Source organism: Lactuca saligna, chromosome 6 (assembly GCF_052625555.1).
Source record: "Lactuca saligna cultivar CGN05327 chromosome 6, ASM5262555v1, whole genome shotgun sequence".
NCBI classification, from domain to species: Eukaryota; Viridiplantae; Streptophyta; class Magnoliopsida; order Asterales; family Asteraceae; genus Lactuca; species Lactuca saligna.
This window is the reverse complement of record NC_136422.1, coordinates 180871704-180887144: the sequence shown is the minus strand read 5'-3', so window position 1 is coordinate 180887144 and position 15441 is coordinate 180871704. Positions and strand designations below refer to the sequence as shown.

At 37.6% G+C, this 15441-nt stretch overlaps 1 protein-coding gene across 1 annotated transcript; it reads left to right on the top strand.

Moving 5' to 3' along the window:
* Positions 1-4239: 4239 nt before the first annotated feature.
* Positions 4240-14517, top strand: LOC145001647 (WD40/YVTN repeat and Bromo-WDR9-I-like domain-containing protein). Its single transcript, XM_078961003.1, has 24 exons — positions 4240-4594; positions 4706-4838; positions 5493-5857; positions 6118-6287; positions 6410-6646; positions 6726-6835; positions 6923-7000; positions 7095-7201; positions 7488-7582; positions 7688-7806; positions 7880-7983; positions 8064-8141; positions 8402-8480; positions 8583-8751; positions 9464-9534; positions 9832-9912; positions 10015-10085; positions 10441-10537; positions 10622-10681; positions 10939-10993; positions 11149-11546; positions 11660-13750; positions 13854-13912; positions 14002-14517. The coding sequence occupies exons 3-24, from the start codon at positions 5508-5510 to the stop codon at positions 14195-14197; spliced, it is 4875 nt and encodes a 1624-aa protein (XP_078817129.1). The 5' UTR covers positions 4240-4594; positions 4706-4838; positions 5493-5507; the 3' UTR covers positions 14198-14517.
* The last annotated feature ends 924 nt before the right edge of the window (positions 14518-15441 follow it).

The window sequence follows — 15441 nt, the reverse complement described above, 5'->3', positions numbered from 1 at the left end:
CGGTGTAAACTCCTCCCTAAACCTGGTCACAAAGTCGGACCAGGTCACAGACTCAATGGATGAGGCTCCCAAGGAATCACCAACTGACTCCCACCAGTCTCTAGCTCTGTCCCTCAAGCATCATGCAGAAAATCAAACCTTCGACCCCTCGGGATAGAATCTTGTCAACTATGCAGACTTAATGTTTGTAATCCATCTTCTGGCAACAATGGGGTCCTTCACCCCGTGGAAGTCTGGCGCGCCACTCCCCCTGAAGTCCTTGAAGGACAATGTGCGTGATTCTGACTGGCTGGATGCCATATCACTTCGGAACGCTCTGAGGTGATCCTCCATCAGCTCAATAATCCCTTGCTTGATCGACCCGAAAATCACTGGGGTCGACTCAAGGATACCTCTCGTGATCTCATATGCGATGAACTCGCGTAGTCCCTCATCCACTGGCTCGAAACCTGCACCTGAATCTGATCCTGAATCGGATCCTTATCCTCCTGCTCAGTATCGTGTAATCATCACCATTCTGAAACAAAACACATAATTGTCAGGGTCGTATGTCACCTCAGAAGGTCTCACATACTACAAGTTTCCTGGTTTTATCTTGTCGCTCCTTGACTCGAGTACGGATCCTCTGCTTTCAGTAGTACGGGCCCATACTACCTTCCACATTTGTCCGTACTTTCCTCAAGGATTGCTTCGACTTTACAAAGTCCCCTCTACTACTGCTGCTTTCTATTACTCTCCTCATAGGCTTACCCTAAGGAAATCTCCAATCCTAAACCCAGTCCTTAGCTATTGAAAGACTCTTCATAATTCCAATTAACCACTACATGAATACCATCACATGTGACGAGGCTTGGATAATCCTTTGAGTAAAAGACTCATCCCTACAACGGTTAGACTCAGACAAGCGTTGTGCAATAGGGTTAAGTCCAACACTCTGAGATTATTCAACCATGATCACATGTGACTTAACGCATTCATCTAGTAGCTAACTCCCATTACTTAAAGTCCTTTAAAGCACAAAGCAAGCAACATTTAGACAAGCGGGAAATCTAACCAAACAATCCGTTCTATCCACTTATTAGGAATCTACACTAGCATGCAATTCTAGGGCTCATATAATCAGGCATAACCTAAACAGACCATCCTACTACTGGCTGATTAGTTCTAGCATTCAATTCTATAAGTTCACATAAGCATACAGGCATGTCTCTTAGATCCTTAGCCATAATCTAGCATGCAATTCATATAATCATATAATGTCACATATCAAACATGTATTGGTATTTTGGGAACCACTTACTTGAGCTCGGTCGATTGCACGCATCACACACCTTGTTCTTTTCAAAGTTCTTTTCTCTTTTCAAATACTTTTCAAGTCCCTTTTGAAAATTTTCATATCAAGCCCTCAGTTTGAGTCTAGACACACCCGAGAGTGTGCCTGAATCCCTCAAACCAAGGCTCTGGTACCAACTTGTAACATCCTAAAATTCAAGACCAAAAATTTCGTTTTGATTAATTAAAAACCGCTAAATAAATTTTGCTCAATCATTTAATAACATTCTCAATAATACATTTATTAGAGTTTTAAATCCCTTAGATCATCTAGTGCGGAAAACATGGTGTGATGCGCTGTGATTGCCCCGAGCTCCTTCCTTGGAAATACATTAATACCTGAAACAAATAGCTGAAAACCGTAAACATGAAGCTTAGTGAGTTCCCTATATACCACCATGCATATCAACTGATCCATACATGCCATACGTAACCATGAGCCATGCATAACAAACATATCCATAATCAAGTAAGGTGCTATGTGCCAAACATAGTCTTGCTGTTATGCCACGGGCTGCACGTGGTCTTCCTTGTCAAGCCTGGGCCACTCCCTGGGTCTTACAAAAGAGTGCCAAGGGATACCCCTTGGTCTTCCATGCAAGCATCACAAAAACAACGATACATACTACTCTACTAGGCTACTCAGCATACGGTGTGCCAGGAGCCACCTCCTGGTCTTTCATACATAACAACATATAATGTGCCAAGAGCCATCTCATGGTCTTTCATACATATTGCCTAGGGTTAACCCCTGGTCTTCCTACCATACATAAACAAATACATTGTGCCAGGAGCCACCTCCTGGTCTTTCATACATAATGCCTAGGGCTAACCCTCGGGTCTTCCTACCATACATAATAGCATACTGTGTGCTAGGAGCCTCCTCTTGGTCTTTTATACATAATGCCTAGGGCTAACCCCCGAGTCTTCCTACCATACATAAACTAAATGGGTCGGCATTGTGGTCGTAGACCCATACAAACAGTGAGGAGACGCACCTCACATTGTTGAAGACTTGTTAAACACTTCTGACTGCTAACCGGCATTTCTAAACTGCTGACCCTTCTGCTTCTCGAACTATCAGTACCCAAAACAACATTTAGACCATAATAATCCACAAGTCAACCCTGGTCAAACTTGGTCAAAGTCAACAGTCAAAGTTAACCTCCAGTTGACTTGACTCATCGAGTTGATCTACCAACTCGTCGAGTCCATACTCCTCCAACCCCATACAACCCCGAATCCACTCGTCGAGTCTAGCAATAACTCAACGGGTTCTCTTTCAACCATACAATCGGGACCAACTTCATCCGACTCGCCAAGTTCGACCTTGAACTCGTCGAGTTCATCATCCACATATGAATGTGTCTAGCCTGTGACTCGTCGAGTTGTATGAACAACTCATCGAGTCCATCTTCATAACTAAGGAGATTGCCTTAGACTCATCGAGTTCTTCCTTGAACTCGTCGAGTATGATGAACTTCATGATCATTATGGACTCGGGCCGACTGAGTCCCTTTCCAAGCTCACTCATACCCTTAATAGAAGGGTTTTGGGGCAAGAACTGGCCTGACTCGCCTAGTCCCACAAATGACTCGCTGAGTCTCTCTATGTTCAACACTATTAAGACGATTTCAGACAAGCTTAAGGCATCCAAGACCCAGATCTGGCCTCCTAGGGTCGTGATATCACACAAAGCCACTACCTTTGCACCCATGCATGACCCTTTTTGCTCAAAAGCCAAAATAACTCCTTAAACTTTGCATGGAGAGGTATAATGGCATAAAACTTCCATCTTTATGCCTCTACTACTCTGAACACCTCTAAATCTAGAAGGATCTAGCTTGGGGACATCCAAATCCCACAAGACATCCTTCTTGGACCATAAACTCCATAAAAAAGGAGATAAATATATCTATCAAACTAGAAGTCAAGGTGAGAACTTGATTACCAGAAAATGAAGAAGATGAAGCAAACTTCCTGGATCTACAACCTTCTCCTTGGACCTCCAACCTCCTCCTTCTTCTTCTAGACTTCAAGAACACTCTAAATCCTTCAATAAAGGCTCACACACTCAAAGAGAACACTAGGGTTTCGTGGGGCAGGTTATGGACAATGGAGGCTACAAACGAGGTTGATAGAATGAGAATAAGATGCTTAAATAGGGCACCAACTCCCGATTTAGGGTTTTCCCAAAACCTGGCCAACTCGCCGAGTCAGGGGACTCGGCGAGTAGGTCACTTAACCCGCAACTAAAATCGCGCTCCTACTCGTCGAGTCACCCATCTACTCGACGAGTCACTCCCTTATTTGAGGTTTCCTTTCCTTTCTAGGCCTCCTGAATTCAGTGTGTTACATTCCTACCATCACATGAGGGCCAAAAGAGCTTGATTTTCTTGATATTCAACCGAAGGGCCAATTTTGGGTCAATAATCTTAATGATGTTTAACGTTTTGGCTACCTCCTCCTAATCTCCAATAAATATGCCATCATCAATGTACAATGCACGTAGAAGGAGCTTGTAATTATCTCTAATATTATGCAAAAGCAGGTGCAACACAAAGGCAAAAAGAAGTGGTCCCAATGGGTCTCTTTGCTTAACTCCAGTAGTAGACCAAATATGCATGTCTCCTAGAAACAACTTGCTCTTTGATTATATAGGAATTCAACCCACAAGAATATAGAAGGACACCTCACAATAATACGGATCTATAACTACTTTTATTGTTTTCAAAATATCTATGTTTAGGTTAAAAAAAAAAAAAACACTCTGGACGAAGAGGAGTAACCGCAAAGCAAATAGTTGAGGGGTTGAGGGACAGAATTTAAAAAAGGCGATGATATTATGTATTTCTACTTTCTCACCTCAAGAAATCTCTTGTTTCCATTTGAGTCTCAAGATTAGTTTAAAACGCATCCTTTCTCTCTTTCTCTCTCCTCTCTTTGCTTTCTCTCACCGAAGGCTTCGTCTTTGTTTCTCTCTCCTCCGCCCTCTGCCTAAGCGTTTTCTTTCTCTCTTTTCCCAAAAGAAAAATAAACATTCGGCTACAATAGTAGAAGAAGCAGAGCTCCCATCATCACTGTAATTTGATTCCCCAACTTATCCTTCTGTTTTGATTTTTCTTACATAATATTTGAACTCCAATTCTTCTCCTGTCGATATTTTATCCAAATTATTCCTCTTCCGGATCCACATTTAAGATTTCTTGCGCCACTTTCACTCAACCCGCAAAAATCTCATCGTTCATAGCGAACAAACGAGGTAATTCTTTTCATTAAATATTGTATAATTTATCAGCGTGATAAGGGTTATTGCATGTTTAATTAGATCTCAATTGGGTTTTGTTTGTTCGTTTTATTGTATTATCCGCAGGTAAATTGGATAATTTGAAGTTGGTGGCGGTGTATTAATCTGGAGTGAAATGCTAGGGTATGGTGGATTGTCAGGGTTTTACAACCTATTTTGGGTTTCTTGTGATTACCCATCTGGTTAACCTATTGAAACTGTGAGTTTTCCCTCTACTCCTTCGTTTCTTCCCATAGAGTTCCATATTCTTTGATGTTTTTTAGGGCTCAATCGTTTAATTGACCGATTATCTAGTTTCCTGACGTGGGCCCCGTAATTTAAATATCTGTTATATGCGAGATTCTGCCTTTTGCTGTTCAAAAGTTTGCTTCTTAACTAGAATTGTTTATGGCATTGAGGTGCGTGAAATAGTCTTTCTACTGTTGACACTAGACGCATAGGAGAGGGATTGATCTGCTATATGATATAAAAGGATAGATTAAGCTTATAGTTTTACTGTGGTGCTTTCTAATCTAAGAAGATAAAATTTTGATATCATGAAGCATCCCCTAAAAAAGATGTTATGAAGTGATGTTACATTGTCATCAATAGGACAAAATTTGCATTTTCATGTCTCACCCCAAAAAGGTGGGACATGGATTCTCATGTCTGTGTAAAAGACATATATGCCCTCGTCACCCTCACAATCAAAGGTAGCCATAGAAATCCAGTAGGAATGCATTGGACTCACTCTCAATCTCACATCTATGCAAAAGACATGAATACCCTCCAAAACAAAATAAAATTCTTGATATGCATTAAGCATATATAGTGTTGTTATACATAAGATTAACATGTTTTGCATATTTTTAAGGATTGAAAAGAGGATATGGCTCTTCACAAGAATGTTCCTCCCAATGAGCCAGCTAGTGGGAGTTTAAAATCGTTGACTTTTTCCGGAAAGGTGAAGGAGAGAAGTCAACTTGTTGAGATGGAGAATAAAAGAGGAAATGAAGGTGAAGCAGATATTGACCTTCGAGAGGTGTATTTTCTGATTATGCATTTCTTGTCAGCTGGGCCATGTCATCGGACATATGGTCAGTTTTGGAATGAGCTTCTTGAGCATCAGTTGTTGCCTAGAAGATATCATGCTTGGTATTCAAGAACTGGTGCTACAAGTGGAGATGAAGATGATGATGGCAAGTCTTTCCCTTTGAGCTACAATAAGTTGGTGGAAAGGTATCCTATCCATCTTTTATTTCTTTTAATTCAACTTCATTTTCTATATTAAATCATCGGGCTAAAACCTAGAAAAAGTAATGTACTTCCATTTTGTTTGTTTATTATAGCATCCTACTTGTGTTTCCTTCTATTATACCAAAGTATAGCTATTTTTTGCATTTAACCCTTCAATCATCAGCTATAATTGCATACAATAGTTCTTTTCAAACATTATTGTGATGGGTGATCTGAATCTTGTTTAATTTGTGTTTGGTTAGGTATCCTCACATAGAGAAGGATCACTTGGTGAAGCTGTTGAAGCAATTGTTAAGTGGTGCAGCTTCTTCTTCTTCTTCATCATCATCACAGGGCATCATTGTACATACTCCATTGAATGCTGCTGCTGTCCCTACTCTTTTGGGCACTGGCTCCTTTTCACTTTTGAATGGTATTATCTGACCAAATATGATAAAAAAAAAAACTATAAATTTAAACCCTTTTTTTTTTCTTCAAGATTCTCCTATTTGGATATTTGATTGATAGTGAAAGAAACAATGAATGATTATTCAGGTGATGTGAAGAACAAGGAAGTGAAACGGGGCCCACCGGGGTTCATGAGGTGGCCTCATATGCAGGCGGATCAAGTGCGTGGGCTTGGGCTGAGGGAAATTGGTGGAGGGTTTGCAAGGCATCACCGGGCCCCATCCATCAGGGCAGCTTCTTATGCCATTGTGAAGCCCTCCACCATGGTTCAAAAGATGGAGAATCTTAAGAAGCTTAGAGGCCATAGAAATGCTGTCTATTGTGGTAACTCAGCTTTTCAATATCTTTATATATTTTGTAATGTCAGTTATGAGTTTTATGTGTGATGTTTTATTCTTTTCAGCAATATTTGATCGATTAGGGAGATATGTGATTACTGGTTCAGATGACCGGCTTGTAAAAATCTGGTCAATGGAAACTGCATATTGCTTAGCCAGTTGTCGTGGACATGAAGTGAGTAGTACTTAAAATTCCATTTTTAACCCTTAATTTTAATAATGAGAGGTTGATTTATCATTTTTATGTTTCAAAATCAAATAGGGTGACATTACAGACCTTGCTGTGAGCTTCAACAATGCACTGGTTGCTTCTGCTTCAAATGACTGCATTATTCGAGTTGTAAGATCTCATTAAAAGTATTTATTTATGTATATATATATATATTTTTTCATAATTTCATTTTGGTTTAGTTAACTTTTTTTTTTTTTGACAGTGGAGGCTAGCAGATGGGCTTCCGATTTCAGTCTTACGAGGTCACACAGGGGCAGTTACAGCAATTGCCTTTAGTCCTAGGCTGGGCTCCGTTTATCAGCTATTGTCGTAAGTTTATTCTCAAAAATTACATATTTACCCTTGTTTTGTTAGACTTAGATACAACAACAAAAAAAAGGATTATCAAAATTCAAAAGGTGGAGTAAAATTACTTCTTTGCGCATATTTCATAACATTAATCAGATGTCAAACAAACCCATAAAGATTCACATCCAAACAAACACCCCTTAGTTACTGATTGATTCCCCTATGATTTGAACAGAATGGATATTATCTGTAGCTTTATATGATGTTATTCTATTTTGATTTTGAATTTTTATTTTTTTTGGTGTAGGTCGTCTGATGATGGATCATGTAGGATTTGGGATGCTAGGCATTCTCAATTTAGTCCAAGAATATACATTCCTAAGCCTCCTGAACCTCAACCTGGTTAGTAAATATTCTTTTTTTATGATTAAATATTTTTGTTTTGTTTTATTATAAATGAGTTATTTAGGAGTATGTATGTATGTATGTATACCTTTGTATTGGTAGGGAAAAGCAATGGCCCATCAACATCAAATTTTGTTCCTCAAAGTCATCAGATATTTTGCTGTGCATTCAATGCTAGTGGAACTGTTTTTGTCACTGGAAGCTCAGACACTTTTGCAAGGGTATAATCGGGATTTTCAACTTCCTTTTTGATTTAGATTCTGTTTGTTTATGTATGTTGTTTTCATTTTTTAGGTTTGGAATGCGTGTAAACCTAGCAATGATGATCCGGAGCAACCCAATCATGAGATGGATATTTTAGCTGGGCATGAAAATGATGTTAATTATGTACAATTTAGGTACAAATAAAATTTTTTAAACTTTTTTTTTTTTTTTTCCATGGCTAAAAAAGTACCAATCCTTCTGTCTTTTGATGCAGCGGCTGTGCTGTGGCTTCTAGATTTTCTCTATCTGATGCTTCTAAAGAAGAAAACCTTCCGAAATTCAAGAATACATGGTACTTTTTTATTTTTCTTCATAAAAATTGGGTTAAATACAAGAAAATAGCAATGTATGTGTACTACTTTGTTTATTACAGAATTCTACTTACCTAATTATAACAATATCATCCAAATAGAATGTAATATTCAGTGCTATATTTGGATAGAATTTATTAAGCAGTATGTCCTAATAAGGAAAAAGTCTATAATTGGATAGATTTTTCAAACTAGAATGCCTTAATAATCCCATTCCACACGCTTTTGTTTGAGTTTTCAGGTTTACCCATGACAACATTGTCACTTGTTCCCGTGATGGAAGTGCAATTATTTGGGTTCCAAAATCACGAAGATCCCATGTGAGCTATTTTAAGCCTTCCATTTTTATTATTAACTTTTATACCTTCTCATGCATCTGTTAAGATTAAATGAAAGTAAATTGGCATTTCTTGGGATTGTAGGGTAGAGTTGGAAGGTGGACACGGGCGTATCACCTGAAAGTTCCTCCACCACCAATGCCGCCACAACCACCACGAGGAGGCCCCCGGCAAAGGATTCTGCCGACACCACGTGGTGTTAATATGATTGTCTGGAGCCTTGACAACCGTTTTGTCCTTGCTGCCATCATGGGTAGGTTTAATGTATCTTAAAAGTTTCACCTTTTCTTTGCTTTTTCCCAACAAACTGTTTTTTTTTTATTATATAAAATATGCGAACAATGTTTTACCTCTTGACCAATTTATGCGACTCAAATGAACTATGCATATACCACATTTTAACCAATTACCAGTAAAATATTGCATTTTATGATCCTAATGAAACTCTGGTTCATTTTTTTTGCATAAAAACCGCTTTTTTTGCATAGGTTGGGAAAAAATCAAATCTTGTTGCATAAATGCACATTTAACCTTTAAAAAAGGGCAAATGCTAGAAAGCCACTTGAGTATTGTAAGTTTTCCATGAAAGCCATTTCATAATCTTTTACTTTTTTGAACTATTCAGTATTAAGATAACTATTTGATCTCCTTTACAGAAAAGCCTGTAAAGAGGCATAAAATGTAAGGTTTCTATTATTTACCCAAATGTTAAATGGCTTTAATGAAAGTTCTACAGTTCTCAAATAATTTGGCTCTAATAAAAAACATTTTTTCATATTGGTTCTTTTACAAAATAGTAAAAGCTATCTTTCTTAATATTTTGCCCAATTAGCTTCTATTTCAAGGTGGATCTAGTATTTTTATTTCTTTGTATGCATATTTTCTTGCTGAAGTTGTAAATTTTATGGATTAAAGAAGTCCCACTCCCACCCAAATGAGTTGTTATTCATTTCTATTGGATGCAGATTGCAGAATATGTGTCTGGAATGCTGTTGATGGTAGCTTAGTCCATTCTTTAACTGGTCACAGTGAATCTGTAAGTCCTTTTTATTTTGCAGATTGCAGTGAGTTTTTTGAAAATAAGGTGTAATGAGTTTTTTGTGCCTAAAAAGCTGTAACATATGATACTCATAAGATAAGTCCTTAAAGAGTAACATATATATATATATATATATATATATATATATATATATATATATATATATATATAGTATAGAGAAACATATAAAAAGGGGGCATGAAGTATGTTACATTTTCACAAGCAAGAAGTATTCCTAATTCGATAAGATAAAGCTGTGTAATTGTTTTGTAATGATTGTGATATTATTTGTAGACTTATGTTTTGGATGTTCATCCTTTTAATCCACGGATAGCTATGAGTGCTGGATATGATGGAAAAACAATAGTGTGGGATGTGAGTACTTCCTTACTTACTTACATCTTTAAAACTTTATTTATTTTTCATTTTTTCTGTTTTACTAAATGATTTCATTTTGCTTAAAAATTATATATACAGATTTGGGAAGGATTGCCTATTCGTATATTTGAAATCGGACGCTTCAAGCTAGTTGATGGAAAATTCTCTCCGTAAGTTGACAGCATGCAATAATAATCTGTTTCATGTCCATTTTATGCATATCTGATGATTGATTCAGACCCTATTTTACTTGTTCCTTTATTTTGGTTATCATAGCATCCTACTTTCATTTCTTCATATTACAAAATTGTACTTTGAAAAATCGACCCAATTATAGCAAAGTCATCCAAATACAAAGCAATTTCCATTTGTTATTTTTTTAAAAAAAATTGAAAGTAGAATGCTGTAGTTGGGTGGATAAGATTTTTCAAATTACAATGACTTAATAAAAAGAAAAATGATCTATTTATATAAACCACTTAGCTGTTCTTTTCTTGTGATTTATTATTGTATATATATTACCAGGGATGGGACGTCCATTATACTGTCTGATGAGGTTGGTCAGTTATATATATTAAGCACCGGTCAAGGAGAGGCACAGAATGATGCAAAATATGATCAGGTATAAATAAATAAATATTTTTTCATATAAAATATAAATAAAAAGTCAGTTTTTATACTGACACTATATGAGGGTGGCAACCAGTTTTTTCTTGGAGATTACAGGCCACTGGTCCAAGATGCACATGGAAATGTTCTCGATCAAGTTAGTTTTCTTGTTTAAAAATACTTACTATTAATTTTTTTTTTTTTTGGTCAAAATTACGCAAATAATCAATTTTGAAAAGCAGAATGGAATTGGTAGCAACTTTTAAAGTCCACAAGCCAAGTTAGGAATTTTAAGATAATGATTTTAACCAGTAAAAAGAATAGCAACAGCATGAGTTTAATCGATATTATAAATTTGTTGTTTTTAGTTCCTAAATCTTTTTATGCTTTTTGAGAGTTTTCACATTTATCCAGGAAACACAACTTGCTCCCTATCGAAGGAATATGCAAGATCTCCTTTGTGATTCAGGTCTGTTCAAAAGAGATTTGAATTGAATTGGTTATAATAATGTTATCTACAAAATGGTTTGAAAGTCTAGTCAACCAAAATGTAATGATGTATTCAAGTTAAAATGTTAATGATAAATTGAGAGTTGGATTTGTAACATTTAATGATTTATTTAGGCATGATTCCATACCCGGAGCCTTACCAAAGCACATACCAACAAAGGCGGTTAGGAGCTCTAGGGTTTGAATGGAGGCCATCCTCTGTGAGGTTTGCTGTAGGAACCGACATCAGTCTTGACCAAGAGTACCAGGTCCCACCAATTGCTGACCTGGATATATTACTGGACCCACTTCCAGAGTTTCTTGATGCCATGGATTGGGAGCCAGAGATAGAAGTACAAAGTGATGAAAATGATTCTGAGTATAATGTGACCGAGGAATATCGGTCAGGAGGAGAACAAGGAAGTTTGACTTCAAATGCTTCGGGCAGCTTGGAATGCAGTGGTGGAGATACAGAGGATCAAAGTGACACTACTAGTATCCGTAGGTCTAAAAAGAAAAAGATCAAGCCAGAAGTAAGTCTCCATCTCACTTCCACTTTGTTTTAGTTATAATTCTTAAACAAAATCAAAGTGTATTTCTATTACTGCGCTCCTTTTCCTGACATTTTTGCACGCAATTTTGTCAGGTTGAGTTCATGACATCTTCAGGGAGACGTGTGAAAAGGAGGAATTTAGACGGTGAAGAGACTGCAATCAGAAACAATCGAAGCAGAAAGTCAAGATTCGGTCAAAAAGCTTCTAAAAAGAAGTCATCTCAGTCCAAATCTTCAAGGCCAAGAAGGGCAGCTGCCCGAAATGCCCTAAGTTTTCTTTCCCGAATAAGTGGAAAAGCCTCCGAGGGAGAAGAAGAAGAGGAGGAAGAAGAAGAAGAAGAAGAGGAAGCCATAGAAGGCGGTGATTCATATGAAAGCTATTCCAGTCAGCAAGAAACCGAAGCCGGAAGTGAGGAAACCGAAATGTCATTCGAAAATGACCAAAACGGACATTCAAAAGGTAAAGAAATTGCATCCGAAGACACTGGTATTCCCCAAGAAAGTCCGGAATTGCGTATTCCGACCGGAAAAAGACGATTGGTGTTCAAACTTCCGAGAAAACGGTCGGTTGTAGAGAACAAGATAGACGATGTTGCGGGCCCGTCTTCGATAGATGAATCTAGTAAGAATTTTATTGGAAATGGCGAATTTGAAAGTAATGAAAATGGTTTATCGATGCAAAACATGAATCATTTAAGCCTTCTTGAAGGATATAAAGATGGAGATATTAAATGGGGAGGTGCAAAATCCCGTTCATCAAAACGTTCAAGAATCTCCGAACCAATTGCTAAATCATCGCCATGTCCCGAGGGCAGTTTCGTCAATGAATTTGAAAACAAGGAGGAGTTCACGGTTCCCACAAGTCCTTTCGATGTCCAAATTGAAAAGGGCAAAATGGTCAAGTCCGAGCTGGATAACGAGACCCATATCCCGATACCGACAAAGTTTAGAATCAAGTCAAGCGTCCTTTTAAAAGACCAAGATTCTCCAACAAAACTAACGATTAGATCATCGGTACAAGAATCAAGAAACGGAGGAGGAGAAGGTACGATGTTGTCTGACGACTCAACCTCGGACCTTCCGGAAACAAAGCTAACAAATTCAGATGATCATGATCGGGACCAGGATACTCAAGAGACCCAAAAGCCCGATTCGCGGGATAATAAGATGTTTAAAGAAGTTTACAGACGGTCAAAGTCAACCAGGACAAGGGCAAATTCGTCAATTAACGGCATGGAAGCAAGTACATCGAACGCGGACAATCAAAACGAAAGAATCCATGGGACACGAAGGAATGTGAATTTGAGGGGGGTTGTTGATGACGTGGATGTGTCTGTTTCTGAAGACACTTCAAGTAAAGAAAAGTATTCCACGGATGGAGGTGATGAGGTGGCACGAGACGAGGGTAGGTTGAATTCAAGACACACGGTTGGATTAAGATCGACACGAACAAGGAGAAGCGTTGATTACAATCGGAAAAATAGGTCACCAGAGAAAAAGAAAGCACACCAGCTAACAAGAAGCTCATGGTTGATGCTTTCGACTCACGAGGAAGGGTCCCGCTATATTCCTCAGCTTGGGGATGAAGTGGTATACTTCAGACAGGGTCATAAAGAATACATTGAGGGTAGCAATTCAAGAGAGATGGTTCCATGGAGATCGCTCAAGGGAAACATAAGAGACGTGGAGTTTTGTAAAGTCAAAGATCTGGAGTACTCAACACGTCCTGGATCCGGTGAAGGCTGCTGCAAAATGACCCTGCAGTTTGAGGACCAGTCTTCCAATGTTGTTGGAAAGTCCTTCAAGTTGACTCTTCCGGAAGTTACCGGATTCCCTGACTTTCTAGTTGAAAGAAGCAGGTATGATGCTGCCATGGAGAGGGACTGGAGGTGTCGCGATAAATGCCAGGTTTGGTGGAAAAACGAAGGGGACGAAAACAGTGGGGAATGGTGGAATGGGAGGATTGTGGGGGTGAAGGCTAAAGATGCTGAGTTTCCTGATAGTCCGTGGGAGAGGTTTTCTGTTCAGTATAAAGGCGACACTGAAGTCCTTCTGCATAGTCCTTGGGAGCTTTATGATGCTGCTGCTATGGTGTTGGAGGAGCCACGTATCGATGATCATGTTAGAAATAAGCTTATCCGTGCTTTGGCTAAACTCGAACAATCCGGAAACAAATCTTCTGAGGTAAGTGTGCTAAAACTTAAGAGAGGGCATTTTTGTCTTTTGCATTCCTACTTACAATAATGTTAGACTGATTGGGTTTTTTCAACCTATATCATTATTGCAGGATCATTATGGTGTTCAGAAATTGAGACAAGTGTCTCAGTCATCAACATTTATCAACAGGTATGTTATGTATATCTTTTCTAGTAAGTTGATTGGGAAATGTTGGAAATTGATTGAAGATTGTTGTTGAAATTTCAATTTGTTGGTAGGTTTCCGGTGCCTTTGACTCTTGATGTGATCCAATCGAGACTAGAGAACAATTACTACAGAAGATTTGCAGCAATGAAACATGATGTGGAGGTGTTGTTAGAGAACGCCGAGATTTACTTTGGGAGAAATAAAGATAACTCAATGAAGATGAGACGTTTATCAGACTGGTTTACAAGGACACTTTCGTCTTTGTAGCTTTCAATTTTCTTTTTCTTTTTTTGATTTTTTTTTTTTAAAAGCACAGTTTTGTAGAGGAAAAAATGCCAGAGTTTGCGAAATTGGTTGGTGGTTTTTACTTGTAGATAAATTATCATGACTTGCGAATCTCTAGGGTTTTTTTTTTATTTTTTCTAAAGGGCATTTGGCATTATGAAGATTGCTTTGGTTTCTTGGATTTTAGTAGTAGGAGGGTTTATTTAGGAAGATGATAATTGTATAGACCATAGACAGACAAACAAACAAACAGAGACAGATTCTTAAAGCAATCTAACAGAAAGTCGAAACATTTCAGTCGATGTTACGGTTGTCATTGCTTTGCTTTGCTTTGTGTGTTTAATTATTATTATTATTATTATTATTATGCATTTAGACATGTGACCATTTCATCCTTTGTATATTTTAGTAAAAGGAAAAAGGGAAGAATATTTAGATTCTTATTAGTTATATAATTTTTGCTTTGATAAAATCAGATCTCACGGAGCCCAAATGATTTTAATCATCAGTAGAGCTTGTCTTCAAGTGATTTTTATTTTATTTATTTATTTATTATTATTATTATTATGGGGTGGAGGGGTTGAAGAGCATTTTTTATCTGTATTTAGATGGTTTTTTAATATGTCGAAAGAATAATCTTATTTGCAATAATAGTGTCCTTATTAGAGGCTTATATAATATTCTTGGTAATTTGTCTATCATTATATTATGAAAAAGCTCCATGTATAGAGGTAAATTTACAAAGCAAGTTGAAAAAAAACATCAACAATAGCTTGTTTGACTTTGCAAAGTTTATTTGATTCAATAAGGTGGTATTGTGGATGATGTTAGTTTGTGTTATGTTCACCATTGTTGCTTTTTTGGTTGATAGTGGGTGGTTATGGTTCTTGTATTGCCAACTGCTACTGTTAGTGTACGATTTGGCAATTGTTATGATATAGCATAGCATGGTTATTCTTTGGTTAGTGAATATAGAAGGTCCATATTCCTACTTACAAACCGTTGCCAATGCAATGCAATGTTCATATTAATACTACTAAATAATACACCATTAATGGTGGTCATGCTCATGGTTACTTAGTATTATTGTCAAATGTCATACAATCCGAATATGATGTATGTATGTATGTATGTATGTTCCCATCACAACCTTCACCATTACAAACAAAATGCAAACATTAATCCTATGGTTACGTTACACAAAATACAGTTAGATAGATGAACAA

Excerpts from the sequence above, each read along its gene's own strand:
- LOC145001647 (XM_078961003.1), top strand. The coding sequence starts at position 5,508 with ATGGCTCTTCACAAGAATGTTCCTCCCAATGAGCCAGCTAGTGGGAGT. Across the intron at positions 7,202-7,487 it reads TCCGTTTATCAGCTATTGTC|GTCGTCTGATGATGGATCAT; the intron begins GTAAGTTTATTC and ends TTTTTGGTGTAG. Across the intron at positions 9,535-9,831 it reads TAACTGGTCACAGTGAATCT|ACTTATGTTTTGGATGTTCA; the intron begins GTAAGTCCTTTT and ends TATTATTTGTAG.